The sequence below is a fragment of the Perca flavescens genome, chromosome 3 (assembly GCF_004354835.1).
Source record: "Perca flavescens isolate YP-PL-M2 chromosome 3, PFLA_1.0, whole genome shotgun sequence".
NCBI lineage: Eukaryota > Metazoa > Chordata > Actinopteri > Perciformes > Percidae > Perca > Perca flavescens.
The window spans coordinates 5,272,290-5,293,015 of NC_041333.1; the positions used below are offsets into that span (position 1 = coordinate 5,272,290).

General features: G+C 40.5%; 2 protein-coding genes across 3 annotated transcripts in view; both read right to left on the reverse strand.

Moving 5' to 3' along the window:
• yap1 (Yes1 associated transcriptional regulator) overlaps positions 1-1,398 on the reverse strand; it is a 31,645-nt gene extending 30,247 nt beyond the window's left edge. The window contains exon 1 of the mRNA XM_028574361.1: positions 620-1,398. Within this exon, the coding sequence (XP_028430162.1) occupies positions 620-820 (201 nt within the window). The 5' untranslated portion in view covers positions 821-1,398. The remainder of the gene's footprint in view (positions 1-619) is intronic.
• Positions 1,399-6,332: 4,934 nt separating this feature from the next.
• Positions 6,333-20,205, reverse strand: cep126 (centrosomal protein 126). Of its 2 annotated transcripts, XM_028574597.1 has the most exons (11): positions 19,794-20,205; positions 18,912-19,031; positions 16,468-16,613; positions 15,121-15,235; positions 14,745-14,916; positions 11,546-13,526; positions 9,551-9,669; positions 9,130-9,199; positions 8,610-8,819; positions 8,415-8,479; positions 6,333-6,862 (listed from the first exon to the last, which is right to left on the reverse strand). In XM_028574597.1, the coding sequence occupies exons 1-11, from the start codon at positions 19,826-19,828 to the stop codon at positions 6,773-6,775; spliced, it is 3,123 nt and encodes a 1,040-aa protein (XP_028430398.1). In that variant the 5' UTR covers positions 19,829-20,205; the 3' UTR covers positions 6,333-6,772. The 2 variants fall into 2 exon arrangements, with proteins under 2 accessions (XP_028430398.1, XP_028430399.1); XM_028574598.1 differs by lacking the exons at positions 18,912-19,031; positions 19,794-20,205 and adding an exon at positions 16,712-16,755.
• Positions 20,206-20,726: the final 521 nt, after the last annotated feature.

Below are 20,726 nucleotides of genomic sequence, written 5' to 3' on the forward strand. Positions count from 1 at the left end.
TCCTGAAGGCTACAACCGACTACAAAACAGTGGTGGAATGTAACTAAGTACATTTACTCCAGTAGTGTCCTTAAGTACAAAGTAGGCTACAGAGAAATATTGTACGTTTTACTCCACCACATTTACTTGACAGCTTTAGTTACTAGTTACTTTACACATTAAAAGGTTTTTGCACACAAAACACATGACATTCACAAAATACGATGTTTTATTAGGAATTAAACTACCCAACAATATACTGGCCTATAAATCCATCTGACATGATTAGATTATTAGATTAGACCATTAAAACACACAACTGTTTGGATCCTTTCCACTTTGTAAAATGTGAGGACTTTTCTGCATTTAGTACTTTTAATACTTTAAGTACATTTCCCTGATCACACTTACATACTTTTACTTAAGTAACATTTTCAATGCAGGACTTACAGTGTGGTATTAGTAGCCTACTTTTACTTAAGGATCTGAATATTTCTTCCACCACTGCTGAAAGTAGGAGAACGTAAGCCCCAACTATGAAGTGACTGTATCAGTCAGTCCCGTACTGTGGGCCCTGGCCCCCCTACAGGATGGGCCTGATTTCTGGGAAGGGGCAGAAAGAGAGACAGGGCGGGCTTACTTGTCTAGAATGGGACTTTGGTTCAGGGGGTTTGAAGAAGGAGTCTGGCAGTTTCCTCATCCTCATGGGTACGGAAGGGGGCACGATAGTGTTTTTCGGGTTCATCACGGCGTTAAACAGAGCCTCCAGGTCGGTCTCAGAGTCGCCCCGTACGTGGACGATTTGGTGTCCGGCAGGAGGGTTATGCTGGCTCGGATCCATTGTCCCAGAACGGTCTGCAAACTTTATGTGTCCGAAAATGTCGCGTTCAGAAACTGACAAAAAAAAAAAAGTTTGAGCCAATCCCAAACTTTTTTTTTTTTTTCCCTTCCACACAGCAGCAGGAAATCTCGACGGGACTCAGTAGAAGTGACCCCGAGTCATTCTAAAGTCTAACAGCCGAGCGCTTTATTCTCTCCCAAAGTGTGTTAGCTGTCGAAATCTGCGGTGAAAGACAGCGCTTTCCTCTCGTTTCTTGCTGGCATACTTGTGAATGTAACAAAGCGCATATCTGCTCCACACTGGAATCTGTGTTGTCGTCCCGGCCCCGACTTTCCCAAAAAAAAAAAAAAAAAAAAAAAAAAGATGCAGACGCAGCCACAAAAGACGAAAAAAAAAGAAAAACACAAAACACACGCTTGGCTGGAAGAGTCTCACGTCTTCTGTGTTTGGGCCAAAGTGGAAGCTGTTAATGAGAACGATTCCTCGGCTGGTATAGAACAAATCTCCGCAGCTCACTTTCTGGAGCAGGAAAAAAAATAACTTTTTGCTCCAGTCGGGTCTAAACTTTGGGCAGGACATCAAACTTTATGACTCATGGGATGTCTGCTCCAGGGGGGCGGGGCTTGGCTTTAATTGGGACAAGAGTCTTTAAAGGTACAGTCGGTGTAAAAAGCCAGGGGTGGGGGGCCCGCGAAGGCCCAGGAGGCCCCTCCACTTGGATTTGCCAAAGTTTTCTCATCGAAATATGAACTTTCATTAATTACAACAACCCCCCCCACACACACACACACACATTTTTTGTAATAATTATAATTTTTTATTTCTTTTATTTATTATTATTATTATTATTATTATTATTATTATTATTATTATTATTATTATTATTATTATTATTATTATATTATTGAAATTACAATTTAAGATATGTATATATATAAGATATAAGATATACTGTATGTCACAGCTTTAGCCCTCACCTCCATTTTTCTAAAACAATTTCTTTATTGATATTTTGCACTCATAGGTAGTACATAACAATTTTTGTTTAACAACCCCCCCACCCCCACCGAAAAAAAGGCAAACTGTATGACAGTGGCAACAATGGCACCTCCAGGTAAGCCATGATACGCATAAATAGTGAAATAAAAAATAAATAAAAATGCACCTTTGCTATCACCCTCCAAGACATGCCTCAGTCCTTCGCCCTTTCTGGGGTTTACCACTTATTTAATTTTAGGTATATCCTGTCCTACCTTATCCCTCCGTCCCTCACATCCATTTGACAGGCTTATTTTTTTAAATTTTTTTATTTGATTTATTGGGATCTCCATTAGCTGGGTCCAAAGCCACAGCTATTCTTCCTGGAGGATACATTGCCATGCATAATTACATTTAAAAAACAACCACCAAACTAAACAACATTCAATACATCACAGAAACAATGACAGCCAAAAGTAATAACAGCATTCAACTCAACACGACACAACACAGGACCTATATAGTTTAAATTATTCACAGAATGTAGAGCATAAGAACATGATATTAATCACTGATGGTCAGACCAAACAATAGCACACATAACACCCTTAATGAGACCGCAAGCGTTCATCGAATATTAGCAAATGCTGAGAACTGCTCAGCTGGGAGTTTGACAGTCTCCATATGCCGTGGGGACTTTTGTTATTGTTCATTCAATAATCGATGGGATAACTGAGCAGTCATTCTTACACATTAATTGGATAATCTGGGCAACAATTGCTGAATTAAAGTATTCCTTATTTTGTTGGCAACCCTTTGAATGCAACAAGGACCCCTGGTGATGCCAACTGGAGCCCATTTGGGACAACACTGAGCTGTGACTGTGCCAGGATATGAAATAAATAGAAAGAAATACATTAAACATGCACGTTTCAGCATTTGTCCAGCTATACTAACCTCACTTTTAGAGCTCCAAAAATGCACGTGCATGTGGAAAAATGTGTGTGTGGAGGCAACATGAAAACCTCAACTGAACACAGAATTCTGCCAAAACAAATAAAAGTTGTAATGTACCGGTAAGCGCTTCAAGTTTAAAATTCTTAAATGATTTACCGCGTACATTTTTACTACTTTTTAAATGTGTTCTTTTATTTAGGAGATAGCCTGTATCTGTTTTGGCTATGGGTGGTGATGGTGATTATGATGCAACATTTTCACAACTCAAGGATTTTAACAATAACTCAAACCCACACTCTCATCGGTATATAATGGTACTATTTTCTCTCTCTTGCTCTCTTTTTTTTTTTTTTTTTTTTTTTACAGTGCTCATGAAAAGTAGATCAATGCAGTTCCCACAATTGTTATGCTAATGAGGCCCCTCTTCCATTGAGAAATCATTTTGTCAAGATCCACTCTTTTTGGATACAGAGGCTCTGTTTCAACTCTTTTTCCCATACATGCACTGAATGAATGATTATGAAGCCCTATTAAAGAGCTGCAGACACTGTAAAGCCCCGATGAACAGATTAAAGTCACATGCTCATCTTTCAGATGCACGTCTCAAATTACATTTGTCCATACACTCTGTCTCATTTAAGTTACTATTTTTCATTTGATTTCGACACTTGGGCAACTTTAAAACATCTGTGAGATAAGCAAAATAAAATTGTTCAAAACGTTTTCTGCAGCGGCTCCTCGGTTCTGGAATAGCCTTGACGGGAATCATTTCTCTTAACCTGTTTTTCTGTTCTTCTGTTTTTAATTTGGTATCTGATTTTGTGTGTGTGTTTGTGTTTCAACTTAATCATGTTATATTTTCACCACATTTAGGTAATATAAACTTAATTTTTGACTTAAAATAGAATGCAACAGGTTCAATATTATGGCCTACTGGTAGGTAATTACAATATATCATCCATTATGGACTTCTTGTAATTATTCCAGACCTGTATCACTTTATTCATAGAAATGTCTTTAGGAATTTATATTTTCTCCCGTTAGTTTTTAATGCCACTTTTTGAAGGGCGCGTTGAAAGATCATACACATTAATTCAGACCACAGCTGTGTGAGAACTTTTTAAAGTCTGTGCCATACTTAATCATTTTGCCACAAGCACACATATTTTGATGAAGGCTATGAATGATATATTCTGTGCACACATGCAGCCAGTCAAGAGATGGCCATTGTTTGGGTCAAAGTGGCCATTTTGACATCATTGTAACGCACTCAGACACATTAAAGAGATGGACTGCAGTTTCCCGGCAGCCCCCGGGGGACCACCCACTTAGCGGAGTTTGGTCACTTTTGGTCAACATCTCTTTGGCCCTCTGAAGCCACTCAGTCTCGCTGCTCACTGGGCTTTGGCTGCATGTTGCAGGATATCAGCAGACACTGTTCTCTGCGCTCTATTTCACTGAATGTATCTAAGTTCAGGAAAAGCAGGGCGGCCATAACAGTCCTCCCTGTTTAAAAGGCTTTGGTCTGGTGTTATTACCGGATATAGTGACGCACGGTGTTGCTACAGACAGCTGGGGCAGATGGGAACTTGAGTGCCTCCTTCAGTCTTTAATGGGTACACACAGCCTATGGGCATAGATCATAACAAACACCAGCAAGCTTTTTTTTCTCTCTCTGAATTCATCTATTACAATATATAGTCACCATGGAAATAGCTTACTTGTGTTAGCTTTGAGTGTTTTTATCATATAAAATGTTTCAGTTGTATGCATAGGATCTTGATTTTCTTTTCTCTATTTCATACCTCTACTCTGTCAATAATGTGTAGCCTATATATTGTTTTATGATAGAGTAAAAACGAGCCAATCCCTTTCAACCACATTCATTTTGCAATATTGCTGCTGTATAAATAGCTATAACCTTCTATCTTTTTACATGCATCCAACTAATTATGTGGTTTAACAGAAACTGAGCCAGACCAGACACTCATTCGCTGCATGTTAAATGTTAAATTGTCTGTAACAAAACATGAGATTAAGCTTCCCAACCGACCAAAGCACAAGCTTGAACTTGCATCGGTGGAAACGTCTTCCCTTATTTTCAGCACTCCTGCCCTTTCTTGTTGAGTTTCTGGGTGTTGTGCTTGTTACGGCTTAAATGTCATTAAGCTCACCATTGTATGGCATAATGACCGTGAACGTGACTGTAGGCCAAAGGGAACACATTTCAGAGAAAACCTGCAGTAAAGTACTCCGAGTTGAAGCGCGGTCAATGCTGTGGAGACGGTTTGCCGATGAACTCTTCCTGTTCATAATGGTACTGTTGTGTTCATCTGTGCATTCAGTCATGCACTCACTGGTGTAAGTGAAGGGGATAGAATCAATGAAAAGGAGGTTTTCTTTTCTTTTATATTGCTTTTTTATACATAAAAACAGCAGTCTACACGGTCTGAAATTGAGTTGATGAAAAGGAAGGTGGAGACGAGGCCTGGCCATTTGGTCGGGTTGGTTGTTTCTACTGGACACAGTGACAATTAAATAAGTTAAATATCACACAAATATTGACCTATGCAGATGAAGTGTCTCTAATCACCTTATGCACATTAGAAAGTGACAGCGATGTCCCTCCGCAAATGACCACAGGGGACATCTTTTGTCTTTATAACGAGAGAAGCTTTGTGCACACAACTCTTCAAGGGGCCTCTGCTGCTGCACACAGCATCACACACCAAAGCTGAGCATAATCTCTCTCTTTGTGGTCTCATCTCAGTTTCCGCCAAGGAGATGGTGCATGACTCTACATGGCAGTGAGACACCACATTCACATCATGGTTTACAGTTCTGTGTTGAAACACTGAAGAATGTACGCATGCATAGAACCAGAAACCTGCAGTTAAAACCCCCCAAAAATGTCATCACCGCCTGACTCGTCAAATGAGTTTGGTCTTCCTCCACCTCTTGGAGCAAGTCCTAGCAGGTCGACTGAGGGGCAGATCCAGACCTGCCAGTGAAGGAGGGGCAACTGAACTCACATCCATCCTCACTGCGGTTTCCCCCCACTAAAGCACCTCATTTTTGGCAAGAGAAACATTTACGTAAAAACCATTGAATTTCATACAGAAACATTTGCTTTAGCCGGCAACTAAAATTAAATAAAAATAGGCTTCAGTTGACTGATGTTACTCTAATTCAGGGGTCTTCAACCATTTTTAAACCAAGGACCCCTTAGCTCAGGGGTGTCAAACTCATTTTCACTACGGGCCCCAGACTACCTTACAGTAAGCAGTGGGTTATATTTGCTAATATGTTGGATTCATGTTAAGACTTTTAAATAACTTTCAAAAATTTACAATAATTTGGAGCCCCCCCCCCGGCCCCCTTGAATAGACTCTGAGGACCCCCTGTTGAAGATCCCTGCTTTGATTTAAGGACACTATTCAATTAAATAAGACCTAAAGCAAAAGTGAAGTTCCACATGAATTTTGATGCAATTGTGACAGACGGCCGGAATGGCTCACCTTGCTGAGCCAGTAGGTTGAGTCTCGTGCACAATATATAATCGTCCTTTCCACAAAATATAGTTTGCATGGAATTATAGTTTTCACTATATAAAATAAACAGAATGTGACAGCTTTGGAAATAAATACAAATCTTGTACAAATCTGTGGTGTTTATTTTGCAGTTATAAGAAGGGCCTTTTTTTTTTTTTTTTGTGAATGAAAACCAAATTGAAGCCAGGATCCTTTTCAAAGGCACTTTGATCATAAGTTTTTCAATGTTTTTTTTCCAAGCAAAGGGAGAAAATACAAAACTAATTTCAATTCACCAACCTGGTCTAACTATGCTGATGTGTTTTATTGCCTCTACAGTCCGTTGCTGCTGATCTCTTAGATCTTGAAGATACTCGAGACAGAACTCATTTTACAGGGCAATGAAGCGTTTGGTTACACAGGATGACAGGACCGGTATAATGCACTGATGGGAGAGAAGAACATTGTGTGCCGTGGATGCTGTAAGTCACAATTTCTTCTGGCACCGAGAGCGGTTGTTAGCTGAGGAAGCTCGAAGCTTGTGATGGTTTTTGTGATGGTCTTTCACTTCCCTTGTCTGAAAACAGTGGAAGGAGGTAAATAATAATACATGTTCAACAAAGTCATCTTATGTGTTAAGGCCAAAGACTGTAAAAATAGTGGACGCAGCATCCATGATGTCACCCACTGTTTTGTAGACTGCCGTACTGAAGCCTCGAGTTTATCGATACAGGAGTCGCCATCTTGGTATTTTGCAACCAAATGTGATGATTTTTATACCAGAGGGTGGAGCTGGGGAGGATGACGCGGCCAAGCCAGCGTTGTTTGTGGTTGCAGTGGCGCTGCGTTGCGTTGCGCTAAATGCTAAACCCTTCTAAAGCGAGTCATCCAGCGGGGATTTACCTGCGGGTAAACGCGGAGTGCCGGGTACTGGCGCCATTAACCTGCATGTATGGCAGTACATACAAACATTTCCTTAAGTTACCAGCTAACGCTAGCACTAGCTTGATTGGCAGAACGCTGAACATGACTTTTAAAAAAACTTTCTAAGCCTCTGTCATGATTGACAGGTCGGCGTGTAGCCACGCCCCTAAAGCATCCCCTGCTTTATCGTCTATTTTAAATTAAATGGGATCTTTGCCAGACCTTCCTCCACAGCACTGCGGAGAAAGGTCTGGCTAGTCCACACAGCATGCAGGGATGGGAGAAAAACGTACTTTAGGTTTATTGGCATTTCTTTAAACCGATCACAATCGTCATGGGTGGCACATGGCAGAGCCACGGTGCCGCTGCAAAATAGCCTCGGGAAGGAACTTGTTTTGGTGGAACGTGTACGTTCAAAAGTTGTTTTAGCCGTGCAACAGAAAACTCAGATTGGACAGATAGTCTAGTTAGCTGTCTGGATTTACCCTGCAGAGATCTGAGGAGCAGTTAAAGGTTGATCTAAGTGATGTGACGCGTTTTTTAGGCTACAACATTTTTCGTCACATACAGCAAACATCTCCTCACTATCCGCTAGCTGCCTGTCCCCTGAACACACTGTAAAAAAACCCAGGCTCCACAAACGCAAAAACAAAAACAAACTGCGCCAACCTGCCCCACAAACCATAACAAACCAGCCAATTCCAGCCAATAACCGACAAGAAGGAGCTGGTTGATCCATCACTGCAGCAGCGTTAGCATGTAGACTACTTCCACAATGCGTATTCGTGTGTCAACCAACTCCTTCTTGTCGGTTATTGGCTGGAACACGTTTAAAATTCCAACACAAAGAAAGCAGGAAGGTAACAGACATCCGGTCGAGTGAAATCTGGCGGAATTTACGGTGGCACCGGAGCAATCCCGGAAGTGGAACGTCATGGATATAAACTAAATGGGACCATAATTTACAAAATGAATACGCTGTATTAAAGAAGACTTGAAAACTAGCGATTGAGACCATTGAATTATTATGAAAATGTTTACTCAGGGTCATTTTCTCAACCAGTGGAGTTGCCCCTTGCTGGAAATTAGATAGAATGCAGCTTTAATGCATTGGCTTTACTTGTCAGGCCCGGAAGCTTTGTCCATTATTTTTTACAGTCTATGGTTAGGGCAAAGAAACAAATCCCTTAGAAATTCATACTTACAGAGGATGCATCAATAAGTACGAGGCCATGCGTGCCAGCATTACCCCCCACATGTTCCCGCACACCTACAAACAAAAACAGACAGCAGGGGTTCTTCTGCATTGAAATGACGACAAATTCATACTTTTCTGTTTACACACGGATCATAACAATCTAGTGGATCAGTTTTTGGCCTGGTGCAAACAAAGTGCTCACAGTACAGCTGGTGGTTGAGTCGGTCCAGAGAGAGGAGGATTTTCTGCTCCTCCAAGGAAATGGTGGTTAGTCCCTGCTGTTGGCTGCGCTGATGCACCGTGCCAGGCCTCTGTGTTTGGGCTGTTTCCATGACAGCCACAATATCCGTGTCTTGCAGTGGGCCTCCAGCATGTACTTCAGCCAGGTGTAACTGGGCTGCACTCACCAAACCTGAGAGAGGTCAAAGTCACAACGGAGGTGTGCATTCTCACCTGTTTCCGCTCTACTTTGGTTGTTGTTTTTATGCATTTCTGGGTAACATATAGCTGTGCTGTTGTACTGCAAAAATGATTGAGAACGGTATTGGCTCAGTCTTCATTTCACTTTCGCGTTACACCTAAGAACTTTTGGGTTCTTTAAGGGTATACATTAAATAATATACATGCAGGAGAGACAGGTGTAATACCGGTGATCATAGAAATAAAAAGTTAGTTTTCACTCTCATAGAAACACTAACAGAGACACACAGTGAACACGATACCTTGATCTGGACAGGCCATGTAGTACGTATTGGAAAACGGTCTGACTGGCTGTGTGGTCTGTTTTGTTGGCTACACAAAACAAAATAAACATATTATGTAAGTCTCAGATTAATTTTATGTAATACTTATGCAACCTATAGTACACTGCCAAAATTCTAGGTGACAGGCATAAAGCACAATAACAGGTAGAGCAAGTTGTAAACAGAAACATGCATCAACACTTATTTTTTGTCAAACACTGACAAGTCCATCCGGAAAGTCTTGTCTTGAGAAGCATAAATCGTGACGTCTAGTCAGTTTTACAAACGGCAGCACGAAAGGGACTGCAAAACTGATTTAACGAGTTCTAACACACCCATTTACTGATCTTTAGCAATTATTCTCACTCTTCCTTCCCACAGGGCAGCTGCATGCATGTACCTGAGCAGGCTGAGGAAGCCTTCTGTTCCCCGAGCCAGGAGGCGGTCTGCTCTGCTCCACGCAGGCTTTCCTCACAACCCGCCCACTGTCCGCCGCCTGTCTTCTGAGCATGGCTTTTGCTGAAAGAAGACATGTTCGTGGAAATCATAAAAAAAAACACAAAAAAAGAGCATACATAACAAAATAGTTTCCATCTTTAGCCTTCAATAAAGATGACTGAAAATCACAAGAGATGATGTCAGAATACAGAAACAGAGACAAATATATACAAAATAGCTGTTTAAGTAGTTTAAGCACATTATTAAGCATATTAATAAGCTTGTGAATAAAAACTGCATGCTGTACTGTATGTGTAGCATTTGTCCTCAATATGCAATAAATATTACCACTTTAAAACACTGCACTGTAATTGTACTATGTTTTGTTAAGGTTTTCCGTCTGTCCTCCCAAAAGTGATATTGCAAGCCAAATTGAACATTTTGTATACATTTTGCACCTCAACCTGGATCTGTTCAGCTGTGCTATTTTAAATGGTTGTGCGCAAACACATGAAGGAGGCTCAAATGAAGTAGTCACGTTGAAAGTACATTCTTAATAGTATTCTTTGAGGCGTTGGAAAAATGTGGCTTTGATCCAGTGTTTGATCTCCCCAGTAGAAGAGGTAAGAAAGAAGCCACTCACTTCTGTGCCGGCTTTGTTGCGGCCGATAAAACTATCAGCGCTGCTGATGCTAACATGGGACAAATTGGCACAGGGCAGAGGCAAGGCAGACAACAGGCCACTGTGAGGCTTTTAGGGTCAACTAAGTCCACATTTCCGGTATGTAGAAATATTTTATTAACAAAATGTGCATATGTGTTCGTCGCAAAAGAGCTGTGTTAGTCATTGAGGAAGTGGCTAAACGTACTCCAGGTGACCTCTGATTGACAGAAAGTTAAGTTTAAGTCATAAAAATAGGTATGACTGTCTTCTTTTTCTCAAGATAAGTAAGCAAGACTTCAACTTCGCTGACTTTTCAATATCAAAACACGAGATGATGCAAGAAGACCAGTGTGTCAGTTATTATATTGACCAATTTCAATAACTTGGTGAATTGTGGTCAACACTAAGCGCCCAAGGAAGACATGGCATATTGATAAAAATAGATTGGAAAAATAGATTGCCAGTGAAAAGGGTTCTCTTAAACAACTTTGCGAACTGGCAGTCACACAAACGACACGCAGCTCATTCAAGTCATTTTCCTTTCAATGTGATTAGAAGGACAGATTCAAAGGATCACTGGGATTGGTATTAAGGATAAAGCATAAAAGGGATCAGGGTACAGTACTGCAGGGGTTCCCAACCTTTTTGGTCTGAGGTTCCCCCACAGCCTGTCATATGAATTCACGTACCAGTACAACTATTCCCAATGTGTTCCAAATGTATAACACTATTCATTGTATAAAAGTAGATTTCATACAACTGAACTGTCAATATTTAGGTTGATTTGGTCAGCAATCAGACTACTACTACTTGGAGTGAAGCTGAATGTTTCAACCATTTATCCATTACTTTTAGCTAACTATTTCAACTGTTTAGTCAGTAGTTTTAGCTAACTATTTCAGCCACTTATGGAATACTTTTAGCTATTTAATCCTACCATTTATTCAATACTTTTAACTAGTCATTTCAGCCACCATACCATTTATGTATTTATTAATTTTAGCTACCGGTTTAAAATTCCTGTGTTCAGGTGTTACCAATAATATTTTTCCAGTTAGTTGAGCTGCTTCAAAATCTTTCATGTACCCCCTGGCACTTGCAGAAGTACCCCTGCTTAGAAATCATTGCAGTACTGTAGCCAGAACCCACATTGTTAACTTGAAATGTGATAGCTAATGGTAAGAAACAAATAAGCTGAAGAGAAACGGCATGTAAATCTGTATGACACATCTCTGCAGACACCCAAACCAAGCCTGAGCTGTGTGATGGCCTGTCAGCCAAAATAGACATTACCTTCCTTGGTGGCTAAGGCACTGCGAACACCGTGCCAGAGCTGTGAGATCTCCTCATCTGTGGGAGTGCAATCTAAACAGAGGCCTTTATCATTGTACACCATCCCTCTTAGTCTGCTGCTGCCCTGAGCTTCCTGATGACCTGCGCTGGGCGTGGCCTTCGTGTTGCTCTTTGACACGGGGTAGGCATACGAGGGTGGTAGTGGTGTGTACAGAACGCTGCTATCTGTTCTGATTACATTATGTGTGGAAGGTGAAGGAAAGTCTTCCGAGTTGTACTTGTGCAGGGCCTGCTCTGACACCAGAGCTTGTTTGCAGCTGACACTAGCATGATCCATGCCATATGGAGTCCTAGTGATGGACAGCGTCTTCTCCTCCACCGATGGATCCATCCGAGGAGGTGGGCGGGGCACCATGATCTTCCCTTGGGTTTTGGCAATCTGACTCACCTCGGTGGCAGATTGAGCTCGTATGAAAGTGCCCTTTCTAGTCCGCGAGGAAATAGGAGCCGCCGCAGCTCTGGAAGGGCGCTCTCTCCGAGGGACCTTGGGACCCGCAATCCTGGTGCTGCTCCGTCCCACCTTGACCTCGTCTGGCCATTCTTGGGGCAAGCTGACTTGAACTCCAACATCTGCCCACGCTTGCTTTGTAAAGTGATAACCAGCAGAGGACGGTGGGGTCATGCTGGGTCCAGGCTTGGAAGCCCCTGAGACTGTGGCGAGACTTAGCTGGTGGTCCTCTGGGCTGTTATTTGACTGAGAGAGATTGGAAGGACTGTCTTTTATCTGTTTCATCGTGTTCTGTTCTCTGTCTTCTTGTCCCACGTGTACCTCATCAAACCAGCGTAGCTTCTTTTTGACAGTGTTGTTGCCCTCTGTGTCCTTAGTTTTGGCCCTAGTCAATTCCACACTGTCTCTAATCGCTAAAGCTACTTGTTTAGCAAAAATAAAATGTCCTGAGCCATACACACACATGGTCTCTCCTGACATATATTTGGACTGCTTTTTAAGGATTCCTTTAATGAATCGGACTCCACATGCTGAATGAGATGTCCTCGCCGGAACAGGCAATTTTTGTACTTCCTCCTCAGGACACTTAAGGCACTTAGGAGTGTCTGATTGAATGTTAGATAAGCATGCGCGCTGCAGCGATGCTGCGTTAATGGACTTCTCAGGTTTGGGCTCTGAGTTTGAAACCTTATTGAGGTTGTTTATGGAAGCACTAGGCTCTTTGAAGGATGACAGATTGTGTTTTTGTCTTTCTGTTTGCTGAAGAGTCCCGTCTTGTAAGGCATTATCTGTTGTGCTATCGTTCAAAAAAATATCGGGCTTTGGGGGAGCCTCAAACAAAATGTCTGCGCTGTTGCCATTTGTGTCACGTAGAAGAATTTCCGTAGCTGATGGATGTTTTGATTGTCTGTCATCGTGCACCCCCTTGTGCCTGAGATCCAATGGAGCCTCTGGTTTAGGAAATGGAGACTCGAGGGCTATGTTGCCGGGAGAAACTATATTTGTAACGATGATGTTGTCATTGGGATTGTTTTGTGAGGAGTTTACCTCAAAGTGCTCTGGGTCTGCACTAATAATTTCACAAAGAGTTAATAAGTTGCAGTTGTGCGGAGCAGGCTGCGTCCCTGTTTCAGGTGTTTGCTCAACAGATGTGAACCCCCAAGAAGCTTCAGGAACGTGGATCTTATTGTTGGGCCCTTCAGAATCCATTGGTGTTTTCTGCTTTGGTTCATGCAGTTTTCTTGATTGTGGAAAGTCATCAGCAAGCAGCATCATCGCTGAGAAAGCAGTGAGGTCTGATGGTGGACACAAATCATTTTGCTGTCTCAGGTCCGTTTGGGGCTTCTCTGAGTCAAGCGAGAATGATGAATAGGAATACTGTCGATTTTTTGCGCAGTGGTTGAGGTCCTCATTCTCCAAACTGTCCTTACTTGAAATGCTTTCAGAATTACAGCTATCAGACAGTTGGCTGTCCTGAAATATGGAAGCAAAAGAGAGGAGATGAGTCAAAAATAATTATACGATTTACATATTACATATATATCTCGGCCTGGAACCCAGATCTAAAATAAAAGTTGTGTTTGAGAGGGCGAGAGTGGATCAGAGACATGAAGGGGCTACAGTGTTGATGGACCAGATGGCTCTCTTAAAGTGCACTACATCTTAGTAGGCAATTTCAAGGCTAAGATTACATTTTATTTCTTAAATGTTTTTCTTTTTCTTAATGTTTTTTCTTTTTTTTCCCACAAACATCTCAAAGCGGTTTTGCAGATTAACTTTTCAAAAATTGTTTCTCAAAGGTGATAAGAACTCTACATTTTGCCTTTTATATTCCTCCAATTTCTGAAAAATAAGTTCACACACATTTCACCAGAGGGTGCTGAAGCCAGTGGCAGCCAAAAGGGGTGTATGTGGTGCAGGAAAGGGATTACGTCACACTGATGCCCCCTAGGGGTCTACTTGTATAGGGTGAGATACAAAAAACAGACATTTGAACTGCCCAAGATGGTAGCCAAGCGAGTACTTAACATCATCAATAATAAAGACTACTTGATAAATTGCAGTTTGGTTTTAGAGCAGGTTATAGCACAGAGAGTCTTTTAAACTTATAATCTTTTAGCAGCAGACAATGGAGTATTAGTGGGGTGTGTGTATCTGTTTTTGAGAGACAAAGCATCTTAAAACATATGGCACCCGTTTGTATCGTGATTTTTTTATGTGACGATTTTTCAAATTGTTTTTTCCTCCAGAATCTTTTTATTTATTTATTTTTTACCAATGAGTCACCTAAATATTTTCTGTTTATACGCTACCGCCAACGGCGAACAAATCATATCCGTTTCCAGCGAAACAGAGAGAAAGCAGAAAATCCATGTTATGTTCTTGTTTACAAATGAAATAAATGACATGTGATGTGCATTCTTCTTAGAAAACAGTGTCTCATTATTCAACTTTTGTTTTTGTTCGAAGGGGAAATAAAATCCCAATACTCAATACGATCGAATCCCAGTACTTCTAGAATTGCAATAAATGAAAATCACAATACAAATCCAATCGGCACCTATGTATCATAAACGAATCGAATTGGGACAAAAGACTATCGTCCCAGCCCTAAATACGGGGGGGTGATATAACATTTCTTTGTGAGAAATGTTTTGTTTCCTGCTCATTCAAATGAAATAGGCAGCATACCTGTGGACTGTGATCTTGTTGCTTCTCTTGTGCCTTTTCAGGGGATTGACTGTTGTTGAGCCAAGTCATGCTCTGCTCCTGCAGCAGTTTGGTGTAGGCCTCCACAGCAGAGAGGGCATGGCGGTGGGAGGATTTAGAAACTGGGGGAGGTTTAGGGGACGGAGTGCCGCTTCTTTAACAGACAACAGAAGAAAAAAAATATAAGTACAATGTGTGACGTCTCCAGCCATTAAAAACTGCTACACAGGATAACTGTAAACATAAATATCACTGTGTGAGGTTTTAAATCCAACAGCAGTGTTTGGGTTATTTAGCAAGTAGGCCACATGAGAATAATGAGAATTATTAATCAGATTCCAGACTTTTATTTTTTTACCTGCCAACGTTAGAATTGCTGGACAAGAAAGATGGCTGCTGAGAACTGAAGGAACTGAAGGAGCCTTGAAGTTCATTGAGTGCATCTTCAATATTTGGGACGTTTCTTCTAAAAGCTGAAACACCATAAAGGAAAACATCACTGGCGATTTTAGACCCTTTTTAGGGGGGCTCAAGCCCTGCTAAATTTCCTCTCAGCCCCCCTAAAAATAATAATAATAATAATAATAATAATAATAATAATAATAAAAATGTAGTGCTTCAAGTTAGAGATTGAGAACTTGTCTGTTAGTGACCAAGGACAAACAATTACAGGTTCAAAGAGCATGAAACAGGTTTAACATCCTGAGTTGCTGTAGCCGATGCTATGCACCTGTAACCCCGTAAAGGAAAGGGTTAACAGAAAGGTAGTTTTGGCCATTCGGAGGTTATGGTGCCAGACTCCCGCCTTTGGCTGAGTCTCTATCTGATCTGTCTGAGGGAGAGCAGGAGTGCGGTTGTGAAGTTTAACACTGGTAGTCCCCAGAGAAGAAGTTGGTCATTTCATAGCACAGATTAGAACCCAAATTGAAACATAAGCAACTAAAATTGCTGAATGGTAGAACATTGTGTCAAATTGGTCGTTATTACTGTGACTTATAAAATGTGAGGTTTAGTTCCATCATAGTGTTAATAGTGTCAAAAAACATTAGCTGACGTTGTTTAGTACTACCTCAGAGATTATCGGCTAATGAAATGGGGGGGCAGGGGTCTGATCATAGAATCGCCCCTGGAAAACATACAAACCAACTGAAGTGTGTTAAGACTATTTCTCAATTCTAAGAGGGCTAATATATAAGAAACATCAAAAACTTCAAAGATGAATCGATTAGTTGTCTAACTATTAAATGAATTGCAAACTATTGACAATCGAGTAATTAGTTTCAGTCATTTTTTTATGAAAAAAGTAAAAATTCTGTAATTTAAGAACCTGGAATTACAGAATTTTTACTTTGTTTTTCTTTATCGGGCAAATAACAGCATACTGTAGTTAGAGAAACAGTAATATTAGATAGGCTATATATATATTTAGAGCTGCAAAGATTAATCAATTAGTTGTCAAATAATTGGTTTGAGTCTTTTTTTTTTATGAAAAATGCAATAATTCACAGATTCCTGCTTCTTAAATATGAATACTTTCTAGTTTCTTCTCTCCTCTGTGACAGTAAAGTGAACATCTTTGAGTTGTGGACAAAACAAGACATTTGAGGACGTCATCTTGGGCTGACCCACATTTTCATAGACCAAACAACTAATCGATTAATCGACAATAAAAATGATTTGTTGCCGGCCTAGAAGCATCACTAACATTGTCTACATCTCTGAGAAGGAGGTAAATGGGCTCTCTGGAAGCGCTCGGTTGCATCCTGTACTCGCTGTCTGCGTTGCTTGAGGATGTTCTCTATCAGCCGTTGCTCCTGCACGTCCCTCTGCTTCCGCCGCTCCTCCAGAGCCCTGAGCCGTAAAAAACACAAAACAACAGAGCATCAACCTGAGGCACATTATCATTGATTAAAATGTAGACTGGCTGGCCATGTTTTAGATCCGGAAACCTGAGCCCGCTCATCCAGATATGTTTTCAACACAGTCATTAATAAATTAAAGCTACCACTCACTACTCCACAGAGGAAGCAAATAATAATATCAACGGGGTCAATCAGGTTCAGCATTAGTGTTTTAGTTAGTGTGAGGAAGCACGGAAGGGAGGGGGGGGGGGGGAGGGGACGGGATAAGGTGGAGGGAGGAGCGAGCTAGCCTCTGTTTTGTTTGAAAATACTTTGAACGTCAACAAGAAGTGACGTCACCCAACATCCCTTAGAGCACCTTTAACAAAAACAAAAGTGGAATAAAACACTTCTAGAGACAACATATCATGAGACATTTCTAAAAACTAATTTTTTTTAAAGAAGAATACACATCACGTCAGTCTGACATTTATTTCATATGTAAAGAAGAACACAACATGGATTTTTTGCATTTTCTGCTTTCGCTCTGTTTTGCTGGAAACAGATATAGACCTTTTTCACGGCAGACATGTTGACATGTCATAGTATGAAAAGCACAGGTGTATTCAAAACCATTACTGACGGCTGCATTCCACTTAGGAGAGACCCTGGTATTGTGCATGCTGACTCACTGAAATATCTTACTGGAACACTTGATGGAACTGAGCCATCGTTAAGGTTATCAATTTCAGCTGTGCTTTTCCTACTATGACAAGTCAACATGTCTGCTGTGATGAAGGTTGTTAGTTGGCATATTCCTTTTCAATTAAAACTAAACATAATCTTTATTATCTTATAATTATTACCTAATATATTTATTTATAAATACATCTTATAGGAGCTGGAAAGTTTGGAACTCCAACATTTTGAATAATAAAAAAACATTACATTTGAGACTAATAAGGCACAATCATCCACTTAGAAGATGTGTTACATTAGTCCTTACAATTTAAATATGCAAATGTTGGTATTGCTTTACAATTAAAACCTTTATATTAATAATTAAACTTCAAAGTTGGAATCTTTTTCTTTTCTGCTTATCTGATACTATTAAAACAATATTATAAAAATGTGTATAAAAGCAATTATGTACCCAGGCAGTATTTTGGTTAGCAGCATCGGTGTGCTGTATAAATGTTTAAAAGTGATCTATTGTATTTAATATTGATTTATAAACTCTGATAATCTGTAAAAAAGTTTGATATAAAGTTTTCATTCATGACATTTTTCTGCTGGACATTTTTTCCCTACGGTGAAATACAAACACGTTCATGTAATGTTGGAAAGCTTATCCACTTCCATTAATATGTCCCTCCTTTCATTTGCATAATGTTTAAGGAATAATGATCACCTGCCTCTGTAAAACAAAAAAAAATGTCTCGGATATAACACAATGAATCCCCCCCCCCCACACCTACAGCATTAACATACTCTCTCAAGCTCTTTCAAAGCAACAACACTCACTTTTAGCCGCTGCTGATAACTATGGAAACACACATTTAGAAGGTTATTAATATCTGTAAGGGATTTGAGCCTCTTACGGTGCTGAACTTAGCAGCTTTAGTTGTCAGAGAGGTGCCGGTTCAGTCACAGCTCTTGCCCACAGTTACCCTCTGGCCAACAGATCTATTTCCAGGTCTATACTGCAAAATCCTGTCAGCAGCGCAACAGCCCTTCCCTGAAAGGTGCTAAGCCCAGGACAGAACCATAAGCTGTCTGTCTGTCTGTCCAGGAGGTGCACACTGTACACTGCACCAGCAGATCAGCCTCTGCTTCCAGGAAGAAATGGGAGATGCTCTGTGGGCAGCTCTGGGCCGCAGAAGGCACACACTAGTCATCAGTTACCGAGATGACACATCCTATTAGTGTTTAAATAAAAACAGCAATGCATAGTTATTATACACTAGGGCTGCACGATATTAGAAAAATATGCGATAGTGTTGTTGAATATCGCCATAACGATATTCCTTGTGATAAATAAACAGATATTTCAGAATTCTATTCAATTTGAAACAAATGAAAGGAAATCATTTCCAACATTCTTGTATTGAACAAATTGAACATTTAATTGAATATAAAAGGCACCACTAAAGAAAGAATGAACATTTTCTTTCAACTAACATAAAAAAATATTTTGTGATATTTCGCAGCCTTTCGCGGTGCGTATATTGCGCCAGTTGATATCGCGGTGACGATAAAAAAAAAAAAAACTACATATTGTGCAGCCCTGTTATACACTAAAACTGACTTCCTGCGTCGGTTGGTTTCCAGGGAGAACTTGCGAGCTCGGGATCTGCATAACTTCTGCTCTTCGACCAGAAGTTGTCTCTCATCTCCGAGGCCTCCATCAGCTCCCAACCTCGTGTTTCTGGAAGTGAGCGGCTAAGGAGAGCAGCAAGTGGAGACATGTGTCACCTAAACCTAATGTTGACCTTTGACTTGAGAGAAGGAAAACTGATTCACATTACGTTCTCATCAATTACAAGCCACTGTAACTGAGTACATTTACTCAAGTACTGGACCTAAGTACAATTCTGAGTATGTCCATTTTTTGCTATTTTGTACTTCTATTCCACTAGCTACATCTCAGAGGCAAATATTGTACTTTTCACCCCACTAGATTTTTTTGACAATGTTTGCAGATTCAGATTTTTAATACAAAGTAGAATCAACAAATACATTTGGATGTATTTTCAGAGATAAAGATAAGACTTCATTGATCCCTTGGTTCCCAACCTCTCAGGCAGTATTTATAGTAAGAAATAAGTCCCACCTTTACCAGCTGCAACATCAAAGTAAGGTACACATTGATGCATCAATAATTATAATTCAATAATATAATAGCTACATTATTCTGAAATAGACCATTCTGAATACTGAGTAACGTTACTTTTACTTGTGGTACTTTATCTAGGTACATTTTTATGCTAATACTTCTGTTTACTTCAGTAACATTTTGAATGCAGGACTTGTAAGTTGACGTTTCTTGTGGAGTATTTCTACACTGATATTGTTACTTTTACCCAGATTCTCTAACGTTAGCTACATTTACACAGGTCTAACGTTAACTAAGTAATACACATTTCTTAAATAACTCTACAGGATAAATAACTCAACGGTTTTAGGATACGAGTGGAAGAAGAAGTTGCCCTGACCAACTTGCATCCTCCGAGGCTGGTGATCCTTGTTGACGCCTGGCAGACATACAGGTTCAGCCCGCTGCAAAGCTGCTAGCTAGCTAGCTCGCTGCTAGCTGCTAACTCTGCTTGTTGGGTCTTCTTTAGCTAGCTAACGTCGGCGGTTCTCCGTTCAAACTCCTTCAACCATTTTCAGGGCGAAGATAGACATGCAAAGGAAATGTGCGAACCCACATCGCAGCAACCCCTCCTGAACAACGACAGCCTCTTATGTCGTTTAAAAAAAGTCAGGAATAATTCGGCTAAATTGGGACTTGTCTAGCTGCTTCACCTGGGTCTGTCTGTGTAACTTACATGATAGCAACCGAGGACGCAGCTCCTTGACAACGGGCACTGTGGTTGTTATACCCGCCATGTCCAGCAGAGGGCCCAGGGATGTTGCCTTCAGGTACACCTGGAAGTATCGTAAAACATAAAAATCAACAACAGAGTAAGAATGAAAACAAAGAGCTAAATAAAACACGACAAAAGGTATCTGCCCTATATGTAAATCTGCATATACATGAAAATAAAGTGAAAATAGACATATATAAAATAAACTTATGTAAAATGATATATTAATCAAATCTGAAAGGAATTGGCTGGAAACATATTTGCAGCCATGCCGTCTAGCTACATGAAATTTCATATACTATATATTTGGGGGACTAAAGATCTACACTTTAATCTTAAACAGTTTGTATAGGCCTACTCAGAATTGTTTTTCTTAGCTTATATCTGCTGGGGGGTGGTGCCACTCATGATATAAAGGTGTGCTGGAATTACCTTTTACATTTGATGGCACCAGAGTTAAGAGGATTTAGGAAAAGCTTTTTTCCAGATTGTTTATGGACAGGGGCCACCGCATCAAATAATCTATTTTCAGG

What these genes read in the sequence shown, in the direction of transcription:
- cep126 (XM_028574597.1), bottom strand. Translation starts at nt 19,828, where the DNA reads ATGCAAGTTGGTCAGGGCAACTTCTTCTTCCACTC. An exon ending in CATGGCCTGTCCAGATCAAG is followed by an intron (nt 8,820 to 9,129) that starts GTATCGTGTTCA and finishes GACCTCTCTCAG; the next exon opens with GTTTGGTGAGTGCAGCCCAG. An exon ending in ACTCAACCACCAGCTGTACT is followed by an intron (nt 8,480 to 8,609) that starts GTGAGCACTTTG and finishes TTTTGTTTGTAG; the next exon opens with GTGTGCGGGAACATGTGGGG.